Raw genomic sequence first — 23,758 nt, 5'->3', positions numbered from 1 at the left:
GGCTGTCATTTATCTGTTGACACATAGTAAATATGTGTAAAAATTGATGATTTTCAAAAGGTCAGAATCTAAAAGAAATATTGGTGAAACGGGGTAGAGTTTTTGAAAGTATCTTTTAAACAAACTCCAGTTTTCATCGCTATCATCTATAGATGATTGATTGAAGACATAGATTCAAGATTGGACGTTATCTTGAATCTTTGTCTTCAATCAATGAATCCTTTTGATGATACTATCCTCTATGGTAAATATGTGTCCCTGGATGTGGATGGTGACATATTTTTTCCTCCAATTGTAGTGGTAATGTTGCTGTCTCACGTATCCTAGCCTTAGACTTTCTCTCTCCCCCACCCCCCTCTCTCTTTCACACACACACACACACACACACACCTGCTACCCCCACACCCTTTTCACACCTCTTTGGTGACGTTGTCCTGGACCAGGCTGTAGAGGGGCACCACGCGGCTGACTTCCAACAGCACTGGGATGGGTGACGGCTGCTCGCCACTCCTGCCATTACTACTGCGGCCTCCCCCTCCGCCACCCTCACCTCCGCCACCTCCCATCATGGCCTGGTGATGGCACAGGTGGCAGGCAGCCGGACAGCTGCCCTTCTCCTCGCAGCGGATCTCCACGCCATTCACCAGGTCCTCAGACAACAGCTGGCTCTTCAGCAGTGCTGACAGGTAGCTGATGAAGGGAAGTGACTTCAGCTCACGCCGCCCGCCTCCACCAACCCCCTGGTCTGTTGCCTCTGGGATTGGGGGGGTAGGCAAAAGGGGGGAGGAGAGGGGTGGGGAGTGGGGGGGGGCATGGGTATGTAGGGGGGTGTTCAGATGAAGATAAACAAAGTTAACAACAATGATAAACATATTTGTTTTGGGAATGGAAGAGGAGAAAAAAGAGAGTGAGTGTGTCACACAACAGCCATCTCTCTCCCACTCTCACAAAAAGTTCCCCTCTCCCTTATCCTTTTCTCCTCTGTGTTTCCTCGAAACAATCCCTGAATCTAAATACACACACAGTTGGAGTGACAGGGGAGTTTCACAATCCCTCAATTGCATACAGCATCTGGATCTACTTTTGCTGGCAGCCAGGGAAAAGAAGAAGAAAAAACAACTAATCCCTCACTGTCATCAGTTTTTATAGGCGAGGGATGGATGGGGGGTCAATGGCTTCTTCCTCCTGAGTGTCAATAAGCACTGTTTGATGTTCTCACTGGGGTTGGGCAGATTCTTGCTCATCATTTCCTCTGTCAGTAGGACAACAATGCAGCATGGGGAAGGAAGAAGCAAGGGTAAGAGCAAGGGAGGAGGAGAAATAGGAGAAAATGCTAATTGGGTGTTGACTGTTTCCCTTGGAGGAGACGTCAGGCCACGTGTTGGGGTGAAGCAGATGTGCCATCTGTGCTGATGTGGCGTATGTGTGTTTGTGTGTCTCCCTGTGTTAAGTGTGTCTATTTGCATTTACAAGACCAGAGGATACATGAGTGAGTTTTCCAAATGAATGATGAGGGATTCTTTCCAGTAACACTCAAACAAATGAGCACCAGAAAACATCCGGTGACTTTACATTCACATCGGAACCGCTGACGTATGCTGTGGTACTGAGACGTGATGCATCATCAGTCAGCACTCTCTGAGATGCAGAGATTGCATCATGCATGGGAAATTAAAAATATTTACAAGAATTTACAAGTATGTGTTATTTCACTCATTAAACCACTGATATTGCAGTTTAAAAAACAGAATAGATATAGGTTGTCTTACTGGATTTTCAAAGTATCTTGTAGTCCATAGTGATTATGCCGATTTTTTGACTGAAGGATAATGCGGAAAACATCATTAGCACGAGAGGTGGGAACCACTTGATAAACACAATAATGTGTAAATGTGTTAGCTGAGTTCACACACTCCCACTCACATATGCACAGATGCATGTATGCATGCAGAGAATACTCATGGACATGCAGATAAGAACACATGCTCAAGACAGACAGACAGACAGACACACACACACGCACACACACACACACACACACACACACACACACAGACCCATTGAAAGAAAGGGAAACTCACAACCCAGTCACACGGTCTGGGGCTACAGTTTACAGGAGGAAGAGGGCCAGAGGGGGAGAAAAAAGCTCTTCCAAATGACATTCTTCAAGGTAGGGTAATTGGGACCAGCTTAGGGTAATGATTTCAAATTATTCATTTCCTGTAATGCCCTTAATCATATTGAAACGGAGCAGCCTTCAAACTATTTCACAGGGGCAAAAAAGATAACATACTGTGCATGAACTCAAATAGTGTGTGTGTGTGTGTGTGTGTGTATGTGTGTATGTGTATATGATAGAAGCAGAAGAGGAGAAAGTCTGAGTGTGTCTACGTGAATAATTTCACTCATTTAATTTCACCGATCTTTAATAAATTAACCTAAGGACAGGAATGGGACAGGTAAACCCTAAACTCTTCTCAAACACAAACACATGCCAAGCTATGTGCTTTTCTTGCTACCATCAGCTGTGATGTGATGTGCGGTGAGGTGGGAATATGTGAGAAAACATAACACAGGTGGAGATCATCTGAGGTTTTCAGGATGTGAGGACTAGTCAGTGAAAGAATTTCAAATGAATCTTATTTGCAGGAGAAAAATCATGCAAGGTACAGGGGGAGAATAGACAATGAATATGGTGCAAGTTGAAGTTAAACATTTCAACCATACAAACATAGCATGAAGAATTGTTCTCACAGCCAGGTTCTCTTTCCCAGAAATTGATTATCATAGTGGTTTTTATGATTAAAGGCTCCATTATACACTAAAGTCACTGTACATGCACCAAAAATGCACAAAACTAACTGCATTACACACAAACAATACCCCAACCATAGAAAAGAACGCCAAAACAATGAGTTTGCTTTCAATCTCAAACCAAGTGATCACACAGTGAATATGGCATGTGATGACAAAACATGAGCTCTACATGTAATTCATGCTGTAAAAAGTTTGTTTTCATTTATTCTGTTTGTTAGTAAAATGGTAAGTAAAACAGATCTATTATTAGTTATGATACAAATAGAGAGTTGCAAAAATATGTATTTCTCTGCCCTTTAAGAAGTCAGGAGGAGCATGACCTATGTGCTAAACGTGTCCCAGATTAAGCCTGAAAATGGTGAAAATATGAAATGGATGAAAATAGATTAGGACTTAAAACTAAAGTTATGGCACTCCTGTCTCAATTCCAGTTCCTCAGCATCAGTCTTACAGGAGAAAGTGAATATAACAACCGACTTTCTTTGTGTTATTTTAGTTATCTGACCCATCAAGGGTAAAAACAGCAACGCAAAATGACAGTCACAGTTAAAAGCACACAGCATACTATTGGCTACAAATGTAATATTATAAGAAGACAAAATTTGAAATTAAGGTAGAAGAAGGATATAAAGACAATAGGCCAGACTAAATAAGCCAGCTGCAGCAGGAATTGACTGCTAGAGAAAAAATTGAAATTGGTATATGTGTGTGTGTGTGTGTGAGAGAGAGACAGAGAGAGAGAGAGAGAGAGAGAGAGAGAGAGAGAGAGAGAGAGAGAGAGAGAGAGAGAGAGGGAGAGGGAGAGAGAAGAGTCGAGTATGTACATGCATACATATATGTATATGTGCATGTGTGTGTCTGTGTGTCTGAGTGTCTGTGAGTGTGTGTGTGAGACGTTGAAGGGGTGGGGGGGTAACTTCACATGCTATGTAAACAGGCTCAAGGGGTGGCCCTAAGAGCCCAATTACACACACTTCTTGAGGCAACACAGACACAGAAAGGAGCTGTCGTCACCCAGTCCTCACAGTAAAGCTCTGTGATTAGCTCAGGTTGGCTGCGGCTAGCCAGTCTCGCTCCCTCTCACCCCCTCCGATCCGTTTCACCCCAGACTGCAGCTTCCCATCTATGTAAACAATGGCATTTGATAAAAGACTTAGCTCCTTCAAGTATTTGTGGATTAACTAAAAGGTGTCTGCGGGTTTGGGGTTGGAGTATAGCTGTCCTTGTGTTTTTCCTATGTAAAGTTTCATTGCAATTTGACCAAAGCTGACACCCTATCACAAGGTAACACACGTTAAGTTGTGACCACACTTCTGTGTGTCTGGAATTAAATGAGTGGGCCACCATTTTGCCGCTTCACAAGCCAACTGATTGCTCTCTGCTTTATGGAGTGAATGTATTGCTAATGCAACACTGTCCGGTCACTAAACACAGTGAAGAGATAAATGGGGTGAATTTCCCAACCATTGATCTTGCACTGCTTTTGTTAATTAAAATGTCTTTGTGGACTGGTTGCAGTATAATTACTCATCAGGGACACCATACCCTCTGGCCAGGCTGACGTTGCCCGGGCAACAACAGCAAAAGTGTCAGATATCTTTCGACGTAATTTCATACAGATGTTGTTAGATTTTGTTAGTGTTGGCATTGCTTCATAAAAATAGCTGTGTTCTGCAAGTGCTAGACGTACTATCAGGCCCCCCGCTTTAACAGGCCCCTGTTAGGCAGATATCCAGATCACACTGCCTATTAATTTTACACAGTCTATTGATTTTTTAAGTTTTTTGTCAGTGACAGAAATGTATACTGCAAGGAAATTGAAAGCAAAGAGCAAAATGAAAAGGGAGAGATATTTTTTTTTTTTTTAAATGGCTTCTGCTATTCTGGAGCTACATTATGAAAACACATGATATTGGTATAGCAAGATAGATGATACAAGATGTGTGTGTATATGCGTGCATGTGTTTTATAAAGTATAAATGATAACAAAAAAAATAGGCCTAGCCAAACTACAATGGCTAATTGCATTCATAGACAAAAAAAAAAAATCAGGAGATCATTATGCCTGATTATCTCAGCAATAAAATACAAAACTGGAAGGAAACTGATGAGCCTGAAGTTTCTTTAGGACCTTTTTGTTTTGAAATTGTATGAACAAAGAAAATCAAATAAAACTGTTTCTATTCAGAGGTCTCAATCTCTATACACACTTTTCATGTGCAATTGTTCCATGATATATGAAAGACGTTTTCCGCCATCTAGCGGCCATTTTCTAGAATTACTGGCTTATTCCTACACTGCAACATTTCACCACACCTGGATGTTTTCAAATGCTGTTGGGCACTGTCTCAATTCTCTCTGTTTTTCCCAATTAGGGATGTTTTCTTGTTTGCTCACATTAATTCATCTTACATGTCTCTTTTTGCAGGATAGACTACCATATTGAAGTAGGCCTTATTGTAGAGCTCTCAAATGACTACAACTTGTTTTTAGGATCATGAATAATCATCACGAATAAAATAGTTTAGTTTAAAAGGCAGTCTTGACAGCTGCATGACTTAAGTACTTAGGGGCTGACTATGCATAAAAGTTAATCAAAGCCAATTTGCCCATGATAGACTCAGTGGCCCGCCCCCTTCCCCATTCCCCATACTGTGTGAACAAGGGAATGTTGGGAATTAGGAAAATAAAACGAATCGCTAAGCTGCACATGATACCAGCCAAATATTAGTGAAATCCCATATCCTGCTGGAAATAATTACCTGCACTCAGACCACTTCAGCACCCCGGCCTGGCTGTGCACACAGCAGCCAATGAAAACAGCCGTCTGGCTCGGAGCCGTGCGTAACAGCCTGGCTGGTGTCAGTGGTTACGTCGTCAACACCGCAGTCTCGCTACAGTAGCAGCAACACAGCACACCCATCAAAACCTCTGTACCTCCACCCGTCCTACGTTGAAGAAAAGGTAATCTTTTAAACCGGGGATTTCAACAGAATAATAATACGACACGCCACATTTCATGTTATGTTTTTGAATGCACGTGTGTCAAAATCCGCCGTATGGCAAATATTATGACCGCATTGTACCGAGGGGCAGTTCTTGTGATCTGGGGCGGCCTCCGACTCCCTAGTAGGTTAAAATTAGGGAGTCCACAACCTAACTAGTTGCCTTTTCAGGACCACTAGGTTAACCTAACTAGCAGCAACAAGCGAGCGAGATGGTGCTACATATGAGCTTGTCATTAGACATTTACATCAGTACAAACAAGTTTACATTAGCTCTGCGTTAACATAATATCAACTCGTTAATTCACCACCTATTTCTGATATTACATTACAAACCCACTATTTTCTTTGGCAGCAAGCAGATGTAGCCAGTGGTATAGCTAGCATTACCTAGCCGGATATCACTTCCTGTTGGCCACAACGGCATCAGTAATGGTCGGTCATGATCAGTGATATCTTTCTAACGACTCACCCCCCCATATATTTAAGATGTTACGTTGAGACGACTAGCTAACTTTGAAACAAAATGGAGATGGCTTGCTGTGTTAGAATTAAGGGTGGGCTCTCAAATGGTTTTGAAAGCAAGCTGTAAATCAACTAGGCAACAATGTTTGGTACTGTAAAATATTTAAAGTCACACAGTGACAGTGAATGTATCAAATGAATGCCACAAAGTTGGCAGATAGATAATGCAGTGCAGACTTCCTGATGCACTTGTGAAAAATGAGGTTGCCCATTTCCCACTGCTGCAAAATATTATGTCACAGCCAGTATAAACACACATTAAAGTGGAAAGCATCACTAATTGAACACAATATTCACATATAAATAACAGGTGAACATGAGGACATTTCAGCAACTGTTTTGGCTCCATCAGTGAAATTTCACATACAATGTTAAAATATCACATGACACATGATTCCTTTTTTATTTTCTTCTTTCTTTCCCACTCCAAGGCAAGGACCATAATGGCAGCTGCACCCCCCCCTCTGGACCCGGATCTACTGCGGGAGGTTCTTGAATGCCCTATCTGCCTGGAGACCTACAACCAGGACCAGATGAGGCCCAAGCTCCTTCAGTGTGGTCACACAGTGTGCAGGCAGTGCCTAGAGAAGCTGCTGGCTAGCACTATCAATGGTGTGCGCTGCCCCTTCTGCAGCAAGGTCTCTCGAATGAGCAGTATATCCCAGCTGGCCGACAACCTCACTGTGCTCAAGATCCTGGACTGTACTAGCTCCTGCAGTGCTGCTGCTGCTGCCCTCATGTGCAAATCCTGCTGCAACCGCCTCCCACGTCAGTACTGCCATGATTGTGTCTCAGTCCTCTGTGACCTCTGTAAAGCGGAGGGTCACCTGCACCAAGGCCATTCAGTCCAGCCAATTAGGGTGGCTGCTGAACAGCGCCGCAAAGAACTGGGTGGCAAGCTGGCTGCTCTGCGTGAGGCTATGGGCCAAATTCAGAAGAAAAAGACAGCTATTGACAGCATTTCCAAGTCCTTGAGACTTAAATACAGGGCAGTGCAGCAGGACTATGCCACAGCTGAGCTACGTCTTCAAGAGGAGCTCAGTCGTTCTCGAAGGACATTCGCTGCCTCCATGTCAGAAGTGGAAAAGCTCAATGGACAGATCCTGGAGGAGCAGACATATCTCCTTAACATTGCAGAGGTACAGGTGGTGTCACGCTGCGACTACCTGACAATGCGGGTGAAGCAGAGTGATATCGCCCTGCTGAAGGATGACGGCGGGGGCAATGATGATGAGGAGCTGGACCTGAGGAGCAGCTTACCCATCACATTTAGCCTCCAAGAGCCAGAGCTGGTCAGGACAGAGCACCCCAAAGCTATAGAGGTAGGCCAGCTCACCACCAACACTTGTACTGTCAATACAGACGATGAGGAGAGTGGGTTGGAGCTTGCACTTGAGGGTGTTGTAGGGGAAGTAGCTGGGGCGGAAGGTGGGGCAATAGGGGCTCCGATGGATCTTTACCGAGACATTGACATGATTGCAGCTGTAGAGGAGGCGGTATGTGCCTCGCCAGGCAGCTTTAAGTCAAAGTCTGTGGATGGAGGGGAGCCATCACCTGGAGGGGCTAGGGCAAATGCAGGAACCCAGCACTGCCAGTTTGTGAAGAAGATGGGCTGTAAGGGGAACCTGCCTGGCATGTTCAACTTGCCAGTCAGCATCTGTGTGACACCACAAGGCGAGGTCCTGGTGGCTGACCGTGGCAACTACCGCATCCAGATCTTTAATCGCAAAGGTTTCCAGCGCGAGATCCGCCGCAATGCCAGCAGCATTGACAACTTTGTCCTGAGCTTCCTTGGGGCTGACCTGCCCAACCTCATGCCCTTGTCCATTGCCGTCACCCCTCAAGGCTTGATTGGGATCACCGACAACTACGACAATTCAGTTAAAGTCTACACCATGGATGGGAACTGTGTGGCCTGCCACAAGAACCAGCTGATTAAACCCTGGGGCATCACCGCCATGCCATCAGGCCAGTTTGTGGTGTCAGATGTGGAAGGTGGCAAGCTGTGGTGCCTGGCAGTGGACCGCAATGTGGGCGTGGTCAGCTACAACAGACTGTGTTCTGCTGTGCGGCCAAAGTTTGTGACATGCGATGCAGCTGGAACGGTCTATTTCACCCAGGGCCTGGCCCTGAACTTTGAGAAACGCCACAATGAGCCCCACCTAGAGGGCGGCTTCTCCATCGGCTCGGTGGGTACCGACGGCCAGCTAGGCAAGCAGCTCAGCCACTTCTTCTCAGAGACAGAGGACTTCCGCTGTATCACGGGCATGTGTGTGGACGCCAATGGGGACTTGCTGGTGACTGACAGTGGCAGGAAGGAAATCCTCCAGTTTCCTAAAGAGGGTGGATTCAAAATTCTCATCCAGGAAGGGCTGACCTGCCCTGTGGGAGTGGCCATCACTCAGAAAGGACAGCTGCTAGTGTTGGACTGCTGGGACCACTGTGTCAAAGTCTACTCATACATCCAGAAGAGGCGCTCTTCCACCTGCTAGGGGAACAATCCAGTCCATCTGCACATGTGTCTTTGAGTGTGTGAGAGGTTTACTAGGTATGTGTTGGTTTGGATGTTTGAGAAAGGTAGAAAAACACTGTTGTATCTATCACTTTAATATCAATAGCTGCAATCCAAACAACTCTCACTCCAGCTTTCAATAGGTAGTAACATGAATTTATATTACTACCCCTGATTTCCAGTCAGTTTGGATCAGCTTAAAGCCTATTGGATTTTAGCCGAGATATCATTCAAGTTGCCTCCTGTCTGATTTTATCCGATTTTAATGGATAACAGCACTAAAAGCAGACTTGACAACATTGTAGCATGCAACAAGTTGTTACATACACTTACAAAGGAACCCTTAATTGGTGTTTTTGACTCCCCTTATAAAAATTAACAGCCAATCCAGGCACAAAGAAGGATTGATTTACAATTTCATAATATCACATACCAGCCCAGTAAAGAACCATCCTCCCTCCCCTATTCTGCTTGCTTACCCACCATTCAGCCTCACTGTGTGTGCAATGCATGGCTTTCCCTCGATTGTCTTAACTTTACAATGTAAAAATGAGAGGAAAAAAAGCTGAAGATGAACATTTATTTACATGTGAAATAAAGCATACTGAGGCTTATGGCCTGTGAAGCACTTTATCATTGACACATCACTGTTTGTTAGTGTTAGGTTGAAGTAGCACACACTAACAGTGTTGCTGAATGCAGCTGGCAGCATAAAAGTTTGCCTAAATGGTTTTCTATGGTTGTGATTGGGCAAACCGCTGAGTTTACTGTCCGGTTAGCTAAGAAGAGATTACTAACCAAGCATCAACATTCAGTGAGTTGCAGAGAACATTAGTATAGATTGTTACTAAAAGTTATCTTCTGGATCTTTAAATCAGGAATGGGGGCTGAACTACATAATCAGCTCCAAGAGAATATATGCTATTGAAATGAAATGGGGCATTTGGGGCCCATTCAGAAACTTAATCATGCAAGAAAAGGATGGCATTGTGTATTTCATTTGCAGGGGTTTGGGATGTTTTGCATTTTTATTTAGGAGATCAGGAAAAACCTCTTGGGCAGGCCTGGAAGAGTTGCACAGGAAACACCTTGTTTAATTACAGTACCTATTTTTTGTTACAGCTGTTTTTATTTATTCAACAAACTTTTTACTTGAGTTAATGTAATCAGCATTGAGCTGGATATCATGGCTGTTTGTATTTATTAATTTGACATTTTACAGGAAATTTATTTTGAGAACTCAAAGAAGTTAGAGGCTCTGTTTTAGTGAATTTGATAAGAGTTGTGTAACTTATAGACCTTCTCTTTTTGTTTTGATTTCTTTATTTTTGACTGCCTAGCTAGCCTACTGAATGTTTTGCACTGTGTGTACAACAGCCACAATCTTTGTCACCAGTTTAGACCATAGAGGAGCAATGTAACAGCTTCAGTGACATTTTCAGTGCAAAGGTCACTAACATCCGCTGTCTGGTCTGCAGAACCTCTTCTCTCTCTAGTCCTTCCTCCGACCTTCTGCCAGGGACGTCCCAGCCACTACTTCACTCAAGTCACTAAGAGGCAAGTTGAGGAAACCCATCTGCAAGGTGAAATCCTTCACATGTGCTCTGGATCCCATTTCAGCTGTTCCGCGCATTCATACATCTCTGGACCTAGAGGTTGTGGTCAATTTCAGGCCTCTCTTCTACATCCCCTTCCTGTCCAAGGTTCTGGAAAGATTGGTTGCTGATCAGCTTCAAGACCATTTCAATCTCAACAACTTCTTATACATTTCCAGTTGCAGCCTGCAGCACTGAAACTGCTTCACTGATGATCCTGATGGTGGCTGACTGTAGCTCCCCTTCCCTCCCGATCCTCCTTGACCTGATCGCTGCTTTCGACACCATTGACCATCCTATCCTACTTGAACACCTCCACAGCACCATTGAACTTTCTTGCTCCATCTTGTGCTAGTTTCAGTCCTAACTCTCAGGCAGGACTGAGTCCATCTCATTAAGATGTCAGAGAGGTTGCAAGATCCCAGATGTCCCTTGTCACCTGCAGGGCCCCTCAAAGTTCAGTCCTTGGTCCCATTCGTTTTATTCCCTATGTACCACCCTATGCCATCAGTCAGCTTGAAATTACATTCTGTTGCTATGCCAGTACACCCAACTGCAAATGACCACCGCCTCAAGCCCCACAGCTGTCCCATCACATCTCAACTGCTTTGAGGAAATAAACACCTGGTTGAGGCACAACCTCTAACAAAATTGAGGCTCTCCTAATTGGCAGGCCTCACTAAGCCCAACACACCTGTAATCGATCTCACTTTTGCTGGTCATCCCCTTTTCATCTGCATTCTCCAGTCTGGGCATCACTTTGGGCCCTTACCTGGTTTTCACTGACCACATTAAGCACCTGGCCTACTCTATCACTTTAAAAACATTAATGATCTTTGTCCAACCCTAATGTTGTTTGTTCCAGAGAGGTTGGTCCATGCCTTTATCCCCTCAAGCCTGGGCAACATACTCTTCATTGGGATACCTGGCAGGTGTGTCCAGAAGCTCCAGCATGTCCAGAACAGCACTGCTAGGATTCTGATGAGAGTGGAAACACCAACACATCACATCCATCCTGGCTTCATTACGCTGGTATGATAGTTTCCCGTCTCCCCCAACGTTTTAATTCAACACTTTACCCCCCTCCAGCCCACACAAACACACAGTGTGCTGTCTTCTCTTGATTTGTTTCTTGGTGGTTAAAATGGTTGCCTCGTCTGTGTATGTGAGGTTTTTTTTATTCTTCCCCTGTAGCAGATTTGCTTTTAATGAAAAGCGTGTTCCAAATAAAATGTATTATTGACATTGGTTAATGTCTTTGGCTTACACTGCCAATGGGGCACTTGAAAAAGTTGTCTAGGGTTGGTAGGTATGCTAAAGACAGCAGTAATGTATAGTGTTTGGCTGAGAAAGTGTCAATCAACATGTGGAATTGTTCTATAGTAACATATATTTTATACAAAGAGTTTTATTGAATTAATTATTGAGCCTATATGAAGCACGAGAAAGAAAACACTTTCAGGTAAAATTATAACAATAGAAGTCACCTTTAATCAAAATAACTAGTGGCCTACATAGTGGGAATTGAGTTTATCATTGAAACCCTGCTATCAATAAAGTACTACATAGCCTAGATCTGTCTAACACAGGTGCTGAATTTGCATTAATATAGCCTATTTCAGGTGCTGTGTTTTAAACTCGGAAATGATTGATGAGATTAATTTAAAAATAGTAAATATGCTTTCTCTGAGGCATTAAGTATCCTCTAATCCAGGTTGAACTCGCTCCCAAGTGCATATAACATAGTTACTCAGTTTCAACGTTAATGATGAAAGGTGAATTCACATTGCTGACCTTAAATCTGCACCTGGAGCCCAGTTAAACATCCAAATACATATCTGAGAATCAAGCTGTATTGTAAACAATAAGTTGTATGCATTTTTTTTTTTTATATTTCTAAATAAGGAAAAAAGACAAAACAAATACAATTCAACTTAAGTGTCAGGTGAAGTCTGTCACAGTAGTCATTTCCTTGTTTTTTTACATTCACATGATGTAACTGTTTTGTTGTTAAGCCATGTTTTGTCACACCACCAAAGGATTTCAATTCAGGATATAGTCACAAAATATCTCATCTGCATGCCAACTTTGTCATTAAGATTGCTTATTGCTTTTTTCACTGCTTATACTTTATTCAAGTCACTAAGAGTAGACCTTGCAGAGTATCAATGCACATAATCTAAACTTGTTTCATTGACAGAAAAAAGCAAAAACTGCTAGAAAAACCAAGTGTCCTTGTATCACTGTGCTGAACATCAGAGAGTGTTTCTCACATTATCTGGTTTTATCATCAAAAAATATCTTGTGGGTGGGGGATGGGGTTACTTTCTTGCCTACTTCTTCAGAGTTCATGGATTTATACTACTGGATTGTGGTATTGCAATATGTCCTTATGTTCGTGTGCAGAACCAAACTCCCCGGTGTGAAGTCCTTTGGAGGCTGTGAATTTTACAATATGTTAATCACTTTAGAGGTGTCTCTGTGTAGTCTCAAATTTATGTTTGTATTGTTGATAATCTGAGTGCAATAAACATTAATGAAATATCAAACTATATCTGTTGTACTTTTTCTTTATACCATTTTATCCAACATATTCCATTAAATAGTTCCATTCAATATATGTATACACATATTTCGTTTTTTTGTTTATGATTTACAGTGAAAGCAAACCATTGGCTTGTCACCATAAATGTTTGGCTGTAGAGAGCCATTTCAACATATTTATGATTCATAGTACATTCTGTGTGTCCTCAGTGGTGCCAAGCAGGTCAATGCTCCAAAGGCCTTTGAAGGAGGCCACATTAAGGAGGGAAAACCTTTTTCACTGCACCATAAAACATCAAATAGAGCAATGGTGTCAGGAGTGAGGTCATGTGTTTTTCTTTTTTAATATATTATGTTTACACAGCAGACTTTGAGCCCATTCTCTTGGTGGAAAATCAAAGCGTTCTTTTCATTCTGACCAAACCTGACAGCCTTAGTCCTTTCAAAACAGTTTGTCTTTGTGAATGGGTCAAGGGCATGGCTCTAAACAAATACCCACTCTCTTTTCCTATTTGTATGATTGCCAACAGAAAGAAAAATTTAATTTTGTAATACTGATTATGAAGTTTTACTTTCTGCTGTCTGTAATGCCTCAACTGTCAACACTTAGAATGGCTAGCAATCTTATCTTGCAAATGTCTTATGAGCTTGTCCTCTTATGCTATATCAAAACTATTATTGTTATCATACTATTATTAATATTATTGTATGTATTTTTAAATAGGTTTTCCTTTCTTGGCTGGCACTAAGCTAGACTGGGTCTCCATAAAGCGAGAATAGGCAACTATGTGCTGTGGGGTGCCAAGAGAGCAGGTTTTCATTCCAACTACAGCAGGTGATGTCACGGATTAGTCCCTTCTCTCTGGTTGAAGTTGTGCTAATCAGCAAAATCACCTGTTGTAGTGTTTGGCTGAAATGAAAACCTGCAGACTCTCAGCCCCATGGCACATGGTTGCCTATCCCTGCTAAAAAGCATGTTGGCATTAAGAACAGATTTCTCTCACACCTTTTAAGGCAGTGGTTCTCAATCCTGGTCCTCAGGAGCCACAGTACTGCTGGTTTTCTATCCTGCTAGGTGGTTAATTAATTACATTCACTTTGAATCCCAGGTGTAAATTAGTCCCTGATCAGACGGCTGGAATGAAAACCAGCAGGGCTCTTGAGTCCAGGAACTACTGTTAAAAGGGAACAATGCTAGATGCTTTTAGGATCCTATTAAGTCACCTTGTCATATTATAGTTAAATTCATGTTACTTATGCTGCCTTTTAACCAGGAGGTGAATTGCGGGAGGATGAAGGAGGGACTGTATCCCCATTAGAAATCATTAAATGTACCCTATAGTTTTTTTTATAATTCAGGGAAATGTAAAGGAAAAAACCTCCCCATCATCCCCCTTGTTAAATTGTAGGAAATCTCCCTTTGCTTCAGTCCCCTATGTATTTGTGGTAAATTACTTGATTAGATTTATGAAGGGCAATGGTGTGCTGGTAAAGCTTTGATGCAGGGCCCATCACACCTGATGTCACCACTCCTTTACCCCTTCTCAAAACATGCCCTGTGCATTTTGGCCTTTTCTCCTGCCTACCCACTTACCTTTTGAGATTTTTTAAAATTTAACATGGGAGATGGTAGGTAAGTAAATCTGTTTCTCTTTCTCAAATTTCCCCTAAAATCAATAGATAGTCTGTGTTTTAACAAGGGGATGTCATTTCATTTCCCTTCATCCCTCTAGAATTCACCCCCTGTGCATTTTTGGCCTTCGTTCCTGCCTGCCGGCTCGCTCACCTTTCTGGTACTGCAGCCAGAGCTGCTGCTGGGCCTTCTTGCTGGGGAAGTAGATGTTGCAGCTGAGCTCGGAACCATACAGGGCCTCAGACACGTAGTGGCTGCCGTATTGCTGGAGGAAGGCCAGCAGCTCCTCCCGTGTGCTCTCCGCTGACAATGTCTTCAGCACCTTGGAAAAGCCTACCAGGTCAAGAAGGAGATGGGAGAATAGCGATTTTGTATCCAAAAGGAGGGGAAGGATTGGTTGGACATTAAGTTCAGGCTTGTGGTGTAAATGTGTTGTTGTGAATGTACGATTGATATTAAAATCAAGATCTGAAAATAGGTCACACTTAAAGTAGATAAAAGGAGATTGATAGACAAGAACCCCATGATTGGTCAGTAGATTTTGAGCCTGTTGCCGGCCCGCACTTCCATATTGTACTGTATATTAGGCCTATTATATTTTATTTTAGAGATGCCAGGACAGCAAGACCCTACGACAGATCTCTCCAAAAGAAGTTAGTAGCATTTTTTGCATCTCATACATAGAGATCAGAGAAACAAAATGCCTAGAGTTCCCTCCACTCTCCTCCCAGAGATGTCAGGGCTCCCCTCCTCCTTTTCTTCAGAGAAGGCAGATCCCTCCTCCTCCCCATATTCAGAGTTCTCACATTCCTCCACCCAATTTCCAGAGATGTCAGGTCCCTCCTACACCCTATTTCCAGAGATGCCAGGTCTCTCACCCGACCTATATCCAGAGTTGTCAGATTCTTCCACCAAATTTCCAGAAATATTAGGCCCCACCCTCACACCAGTTCCAGAGTTTCCAGGTGCCGCCACCGCAGATCCAGAGATTTAAGGTTTTTCTCCACCCAACTTTCAGAGCAATTAGGGATCCCTTACTATTCAGAGTTTCCAATGATGCCAGGTCCCTTGTATGAGTCCTATCGCGAGTCAGTCAGCACATCCTTTTAACAGAGGACAGCTCCCACTACAAAATCTCACTTTACCCCATTTCACCCTGTGCAGCTGCAGCTCAGACTGCTGCATGTATCAAAGTCAGTGTTTCCCAACTCACCCTTCCCTACAGATGTCCCTACAGCTGCTCACACTGAGACTCACACAGAGGTTGTAGCAAAAAAAAAACTGTTTCCTAGCGAGCTGCATAACATCCATAACATCACACAAGTAAAGAAATTGTGTTAGCTGCTCCAAAAGATCCTCACAAAATGCTCTGTCATAGTGGACAACTAGACCATCAAGCTAGTAACCCAGCAGTGGCAGATGGCTGCTAATGGTGCCAGAGCACCACCCCATCTGGACAAGCATTATTTTAAAATAGGTGATATTTAATATTTTTTAAGTTCAGCCAGACAATGCTACTGCAGGCTGTGCCATTTTTAACATATCTGTGTGTCTTCTTTGTGTTATTTTTCAACACAAGATTAGATGTATTGTCACAAATGTTAACACTGCCTTGTGTGTTGAATGATGATTAATCTGAGGTTATTATACTTAAAGCAGTTTTTAAAATCCTTAACATTTTGGAAACCTGGCAAGTAATATCAAACAAGGGTCCAGAAATTTGGGAATAATTTTTAATTCAGGTCCAAGAGATGTTCAATTTATGTACTAGCGGGAAATCTCTCAAATTAAGGTAACGTCTGACATGGAGAAAGTTATTCCTGCCTTTATTTCATAATGTATGGACTGTAGTAACCGTCTGTATTATTGCCTGAACCCAGCGGTTCTTTCTCAACTGATGTTGACTGTTGATTCAATCCGTTTTTATTAATTACTTTTAAAGCAATTCCTGTTTTGGCATCAGTTTATATATGAGTTTTTAACTCCTTGTTAAGTGTAGTCTTAATTCTCCAAAGCTCTTGTAGAATTGCAGCTTTTTACTGTTCCAAAGTTTAGATTGAAGCTACACTACTGGCATTACTGCAATATTTTTATGTAAAAATACACCCATCTAAATCACAAAGTGGGGCTACAGTAGAGAACAAAATCCCACCCCCCCCTAATTGAGACCCTGTAGATTCACCCAGTTTGCCCAAATGAAATTCAGGTATCGGGTATGTACACTTCTGACCCAGAGGACCCAGAGTAAGTGACAATTTAAAACTTAAGATTGAAATACAATCTCCTAAAGTGCGCTCTATCCAGAGAAAGTTTGACCTACCAGTGTTAGACATTTTGCCTGTCTTGTCCTTTTCTTTGGTATAAAGTGATCACAGACCAGCTGGATTGGTAAACATAAGCATGCTCTGTACAGTTACGTCACATAGTTTATGGGTGTTGAAGTTTGAACAGTTGCCTCTTACTGCCATTTGGAGCTGCTAAGGGGGCAAAGTTGTCTAGTGCAGCTTTACAGATACAATGGGAGCGTTTACAATCAGATCATTGCAGCAGCAAAAGTAGTAGAATTCAGAAGGGGAAAAAGACAAACAGAATATGAAATAAGCAATTAAAGAAAATGCATAGTGCATTTAAGCACAGTTTGGCTCCACCCACATGTCACATCACCACAGTACAAAAATACAGGCAAAACTTTCTTCAAGTGGCTCCATATCATAGTAGTTATATGGCCCTTGTAATGCAAATGCCATGTCTGCAAGTCAGTAATTGCATGAAACAGCAGAGGTGCGATCCAACAGCATTAAAATGACTGGGATGTCAGAATTAACTCAGAAGACAGTAAGTAATTTCAGCTGGCATTTTTATCAGGGGATCCAGAGAAAATCACTGACATGTTTGTTCCAGACAGGATAAAATTCCTGGGGCGGGTGCTGAGGTAAGAATTACCAATCATCAGCGCTCCTCTGTTAATACTAATCCGTCGTCCGGAGAGAACTTCTGACAGTGTTTATATACGTTCACATCCATCAGTTAGTTAATTTAACACTTTTGATAGTTTTTAGTACCTGTCCCAGCTCCCTAATCAACACTTGGCAACTCAGAATAATTGTCAATGAAAAATCAGCACTTAACACTGGAAAATGTGCTGTGTGTGGGTAACCCATGGAAACATGGGGAGAACATGCAAACTCCACACAGAGAGGGACCTTCTTGCTGTGAGGCAACAGCACTAAGAACGCACAAGAATATACTGTATATATATATATATATATATATATAGACACAAATATAAACTTATTTTTGTATAAACTTGTTGTGCTATTAACTGATAACCTCTATTAACTGATAACTTCTTATTTGTGTGATTATGCTTTATTATTATTATTTTTAGAAGTAGTATTACTGTTATTGTTGTGTTTTGGTGTAATTCAGAATGGTTTCTGAATTTTATTGTACTTTACTACTATCCATAAAATATTATCAAACTTGGAGACTAACAAAAATAAAAAATAAAACAGTAATTGTTCAACTACTGATGAAATGATATTTACCAGTTAGTAGCATCACATAAAAATAATTGACCAGCATATGCAGAGTGCACATTAAAACTGCACATATAAGCTGGTAGCAGTGAAAGCAACACAAAAATTATTTGAACATGATCAGAATTTCTTATCCATATATGTATGTATGGTGTTTTGTGATGTTGAGAAATGACAAGGTCAAATTATTCAGACATTGTCAGCCTCAGGCTCATGAGTGTGAAACACAGCTTCCATGAACATACATGGGATAATTTCTGGAAAACTCTGCCACCTCCTACCTGCAGATAAGGTGATGGAGCTGAGTTTGACTTTGTACAGGTTGCTCCGCACTCTCCACTGTTGCACCATGGGGTAGCCCATGGCTTCATTAAAGTGGGCATCTCCTGAGAAAGAAAGAACAAAAGGAGGAGAAGGAGAAAAGAGAAATAAAGACAGAAAAAAGGCACAAACAGACACAGTATTTTAAAACAAAGGACAATCAGTGAAATTAAACAGCACTCATCAGGTGATAAAGAACCAAAGAAATGATTGGTTCTAGTCGGCCTGCCAATGATTGGTGATGATGGTGATTCAGAAATTAAGCTGACAGGCATTTTTTGTTAATTCCTGTCACACATGCTAAACATGACAATTAAATCATGCTCTACAAGAAGATTGTGGATAACATCTTTGATTTTGAAGTTTAAGGTCATTTTCAAGTGGTCAAAGGTCAAAATTACAAAATCGGCTGTAATCTGATATGTTGGTGGATATAAGTATTTCTGAAGACTTCTGTAGACTCTGCTTTGTGTAACTGTTCCTTACTTTCATTCTGGCAAAATACACAGTGATCAGTTTATCTATGGGTGGGAGCTGCGTGTTGAAGATGCTGAGCCATCTACACAAAAAAGTCTCTGATACATCGTTTTGCTTTATACGGCGGCATAGTAGAGCTTCTGAAGTAGATTTTGAAGAACAGAATCTTTGTGCTGCATCAAGAGCTTGAAACTCTAAAACTGAGTTTGAGTAATACATCAGCATTCTTGGTGTCTCCATAGAGTCTTTGTTGCTCTGCCACAGTCCGTACTCTACATTCGTCTTCAGATGTTGCACTGCATAAAATGTAACTAGAAGTGTGACAAAAGAAACATATTATATTGTCACAGCCTTTCTCCTATAGTCGCTCACTGTTACCCAGAACTGAGGTGTGTTTGTCCAAAAAAAATCAATTCTCATTTTAACAACCTAATCAATGCAATTACCACTAGAACTGCCAATATTGTATTACCCTCTTAAACCTTGAGGCAGGTAATTCTGACCCAGCATCACTGATGGCATCAATATACTGAAATGAGAACAGTCCTAATTATGAGAGTTTTACTTATTTTTATGTCAAGGAAGTTTGCAGCAATGTGTCAATGCATACTTTTTAGATTAATGGATTAACTTCCATTATTGTTGGAAAATGTGCAAATAATGTCCACAGTGCAAGAACCAGTATTCTTTAAAAGCTATACCCATTTGTGTTAAGCAATTGGCTGAATAAACCCAAATAAATATAAATTTGTCAAGAATATATGAAATATTATAAAGCAGGAAATATATTTAAATTAAATAAATACATTAGAAAATACAAATAAATCAATAAATAGATTTTAGGTGATTTTATTTTACAAACCAAAACACTTTGTTAACAAAAACATATGACTGTATTTATTTTGTGATTTATGTTAAACCACAATAACAACAACAAACCTGAGTAACATATTTCTTTTTGCATCATCTGGCATGAGTGCGCTACTCACAGTCAGCGATAACACTCTTTACTCTAAGAGAGCACCTTCCACACACTGGTCAGTGACATTTTTAACATAGTGTGCACATTTTGTTTGTACTTCCTCAGTTTGTCCCCTTGCAGGCTCCAGCTGCAATGGGACACCAAAGGCTTGCTCTTTGCATGGGTAGCCGCTTTCTCATGTTTCTGTGTGCAGTTTACTGGCCAGCTTCAGAATAAATGCTGTTCCTGGTGATTTTCTCCTGTGTGCAGTCTTTGTAGAGGATCCAGGTGTTGAAGGCTGCCAGATCCAGTACATGACACCTTTTGCAGAATACTTCCTGGCCATTCGGTCCAGCACATCCATCCACCCTTTGTGGCATTGTAATAAGTGACTATCTCGGGCTTTCTCTTTCTCTCCGTCTCCCTGACCTCCACAGACTTTTGCTCTGTGCTGAGAATGACGGCTCTCAGTGTCCAGTGTTAGTGTGTCCTTCTCTGACTTCAGCACCTTGGTGCTGAACAGCTCCAGTCTCTCATGAACAGATGGAGGGAGTTCCCGTTGATTTTGTCACACAGTGCCCACCAGGCTGGTGCTTCTCTCAAGAAGCTTATTGGCAAGGGCGATAGAGGTGAAAAAGTTGTCAGTGGTTACATGTCTGCCTCTTCCCATGTAGGGCTCCATCAAACGTAGCATCACACTCTCTCCCAGGCCTTGTGTTGTCATTTTGACCTTTGACCCCTTAAAAAAATGACCTTAATATTCAAAATCAAAGATGTTATCCACCCTTATCTTGTAGAGCACCTTTTATTTGTCAGGTTGCATGGGTTTAGCATTGAGAGCTATTAACATGGCAGTAAAAGTTATAAATACCCCTTTTGGCAGGTCTATTATTCCCCCAAAATTATATGTGGACAGATTCATAAGGGTGAAGGTAATCAAAAATATTACTCTCTTTGTCATCTCATTTGGACAAATTACCCCAGATCCATCATTAAGATTGTCTCACACAGACTCTGACCATGTGTTATCCAGTTATTTGCTGCAACATCATTCATTATCACACTCCAAATCCCACCTGCTTTCTGATCAATGACAGACGGATGGTGCAGCTTGCACTCCAATTGGATTGCCGACATTAGAAGTGAGAGAGCAATCTCGCCTCTCTCTGTAATTCAGTTGCCAAACTTTCATACCAGTGTGGAACAACTCAAGCCATAAAAAGGTGGAGGAACAAAAACAATTAAATGGCCGCTTACTGGAGCTCTTATTCAGTGTCTCTGGTGTGTGTGTGTGTGTGTGTGTGTGTGTATACAGTTGGGTGTGGTTTACACACGAGACAGTCATGTATGTGGAATGATGTTAGAGTGTGATTTTGTATGTGTGTGTGTGTGTGTCTGTGTCTGTGTGTGTGTGTGTGTGTGTGTGTGTGTGTGCGTGATTCTGGAGAAAGCAGACCCCCAGAAAAGGAGCTCAGGGGTCGATGTGGACCAAATGCTGCAGCCAATTCCGCTAATGGAAGGATTAGGGAGCAGAGGTGGAGGTGCAGGTTTCAAGCCAAACGTTTGAGTGGCTGTGTCCCCCATGGGATGGGGTGGAACGTGTGAGGTGGAGTGTTAGGGTTTTAACGATCCAGTCTGTGTGTGTGAGTGTGCGAGTGAGTGTGTATGCGTACGTGTATATGTGACCATTGTGAGTTGAATGTCAGTAACAATGGCACAACAGAATACACAGGGATTTGCTGCAGTGATGCTAGAAGTTCATAGACTGGTCTGCTCAATAGGAAACGCCTCAGCAACAAGAACACATGTAGACTTGCTGCACCTAACAGTTTCTCAAAAACAACATGTTGCTCACTTCCTGCAATTGGACATGGCTGTGTTATCCTGGACAAAATATGAAATGAGCATAGACTGTGGAATATTGTGGTGGAGATGCCGCTGGAGCTCTTCACAGACAGAATTTGGCCAAGGTGTGCATGGGTGCCATGTTTTTGCCCATTCTTTAGAGAGATGCGTTGGCTGCAGTGTATATCAGTGCTGTCAGTTCAGAAGCTATTTAGCAATGGATTAGGATTGTGGATCTTAGACGGAAAAAATGCAATGAACCAACTCTTCGTCTATAGCTCTGCACAGTAACAAACATTGATGTACCAACAGACAGACAGACCCTTGCCCCCAACACACACACACACACACACACACACACACACTTGCTCACTCACCTGTGAGGAGCTGCATGTTGGGCAGGGGCTCAGACAGCACCCCTCGACACTGCTCCTCGACTGGCAAGGGGATGACCATGAGACCATCTGCTAGCTGAGGAAAGTCCTTTATAAAGTTGTTGTCCCTGGAAGAGAGAGAAGAAAGAAAGAAAGAAAGAAAGAAAAAAAGAAAAGAGAAGTGAAAAGGAAGAAGACCATGAGACACCATCTAATTTCTCAGACTACACTGGAAGATAGCTTCTGTTCTCACAAGGTTATCCGTGTTTGTGCGTTGGCCTTGGATACAGTCGGTTTCTGAATGGCAGCCCTCCCACTAACACCCGCTCTGTGTAGCTCACCATGTACAGTTTTTGTTCAGACTGTGTCACCGCTTTGGAATTTAAACTCTTGAATAAATTCCTTATCAAAGGAAGGTTTTGCAATATTTGCCACATGACCCTAGAATATGTGTACAAAATTTCATAAAAATCTATGCAGTCAATTATGATTATTCTATATTATATTATATTATATTATATATAATGATGATAGTGATGGTATTATTATATTATTATTATCATATTATTGTTATTATTGTTATTATAATGATATTGCTGTTACATCATATATTTATTTTCACTATAACATTAACACTATGTCTGTTTCTTTCTCTCCGCCACACATACCACACTCCTTGCTTCACACGCCAACCTGTAATCTCTCTGCTCCCGGACTCTTATCATATCATCACATACATCATTGTAACTGCTTTATGTTATTGTCTGTATGTTTGTCCATTATGTCTATCTTGTTTATCTTCTATGTCACTCTTTTTTTTGTAATGCTATTTCACCAATAAAAAAACAACCACAAATCCTGTGTGAAGGTCCATATTGACACTGCAAAGACGGGACCGTGAAAATGTTCTGCAGGATGTAAGCTTTCACCACTGAAACTCAAGAATCACCTTGGTTTCAAAACAGATATCTGGTGATGTAACCATTAATCGATTAGTTGGCTACTGCCCAAAATTGTATCACAACTTGAACATACCAGAATAATTTGGGAAACAAAATTGAATAGAAGCACTGGGTCCACCCAGTCACCTTAGTGGTCAGTGAGGCACAACGTAAAAAATTCAGTAAAGCAAAGAGTGGAAAATGTCACATAACTCAGCACTAGTGTCAGGTGCTGAACTCTTTTGTAAGTATTTAGTTTAGTATATTATGTTTGTACACTTTGAAGTTACACTGTGTTGTTACACCGTTGTAAGTGCATTATGTATCAGGGAGATTTTTACCTACACAGGTAGGTACCTACACAGTAATATTGTATGTTGACAATACCTTTCCATAGGTCAATACACAGGTTAATACACTAGAAAAATGCCATTGTAAAGTGCCACCCAGGTTTCTATTAACTGCATGGGTCGATGCACAGGTTGTTTTTGGAAAAGTAGAAAATAAATTCTATGCCTGAAAAGCTGACTTGAAAATGAATAACTTCAGCAAAATCTAATTATTTTCCAAAAGTATCCCCTCAGATATGATAGCAGGTAAGATTAGAGTGAGATAACCTGTGGCTTAACCCTCCTATTATGTTTGTCAATTTGACCCCATTCAACATTA

At 41.7% G+C, this 23,758-nt stretch overlaps 2 protein-coding genes across 2 annotated transcripts in view; one reads left to right on the top strand and one right to left on the bottom strand.

Annotated features, from left to right (window-relative positions):
• LOC139657302 (astrotactin-2-like) overlaps positions 1–22,276 on the bottom strand; it is a gene marked incomplete at its 5' end in the record, with an annotated part of 70,578 nt that extends 48,302 nt beyond the window's left edge. Inside the window, 4 exons of the mRNA XM_071535089.1 lie at positions 417–754; positions 14,785–14,964; positions 18,452–18,556; positions 22,152–22,276. Coding sequence (XP_071391190.1) covers positions 417–754; positions 14,785–14,964; positions 18,452–18,556; positions 22,152–22,276 — 748 coding nt within the window. The remainder of the gene's footprint in view (positions 1–416; positions 755–14,784; positions 14,965–18,451; positions 18,557–22,151) is intronic.
• trim32 (tripartite motif containing 32) lies at positions 5,749–9,322 on the top strand. Its single transcript, XM_071535090.1, has 2 exons — positions 5,749–5,781; positions 6,779–9,322. The coding sequence occupies exon 2, from the start codon at positions 6,791–6,793 to the stop codon at positions 8,837–8,839; it is 2,049 nt and encodes a 682-aa protein (XP_071391191.1). The 5' UTR covers positions 5,749–5,781; positions 6,779–6,790; the 3' UTR covers positions 8,840–9,322.
• Positions 22,277–23,758: the final 1,482 nt, after the last annotated feature.

Source organism: Centroberyx affinis, unplaced genomic scaffold, assembly GCF_046629955.1.
Source record: "Centroberyx affinis isolate AG114_WGS23_722 - 3 ecotype Tasmania unplaced genomic scaffold, CSIRO-AGI_Caff_v1 ptg002654l_1, whole genome shotgun sequence".
In the NCBI taxonomy this organism is placed as follows: Eukaryota; Metazoa; Chordata; class Actinopteri; order Beryciformes; family Berycidae; genus Centroberyx; species Centroberyx affinis.
Note: the sequence above shows the minus strand (reverse complement) of the source record. Positions and strands in the feature narration are given on the sequence as shown.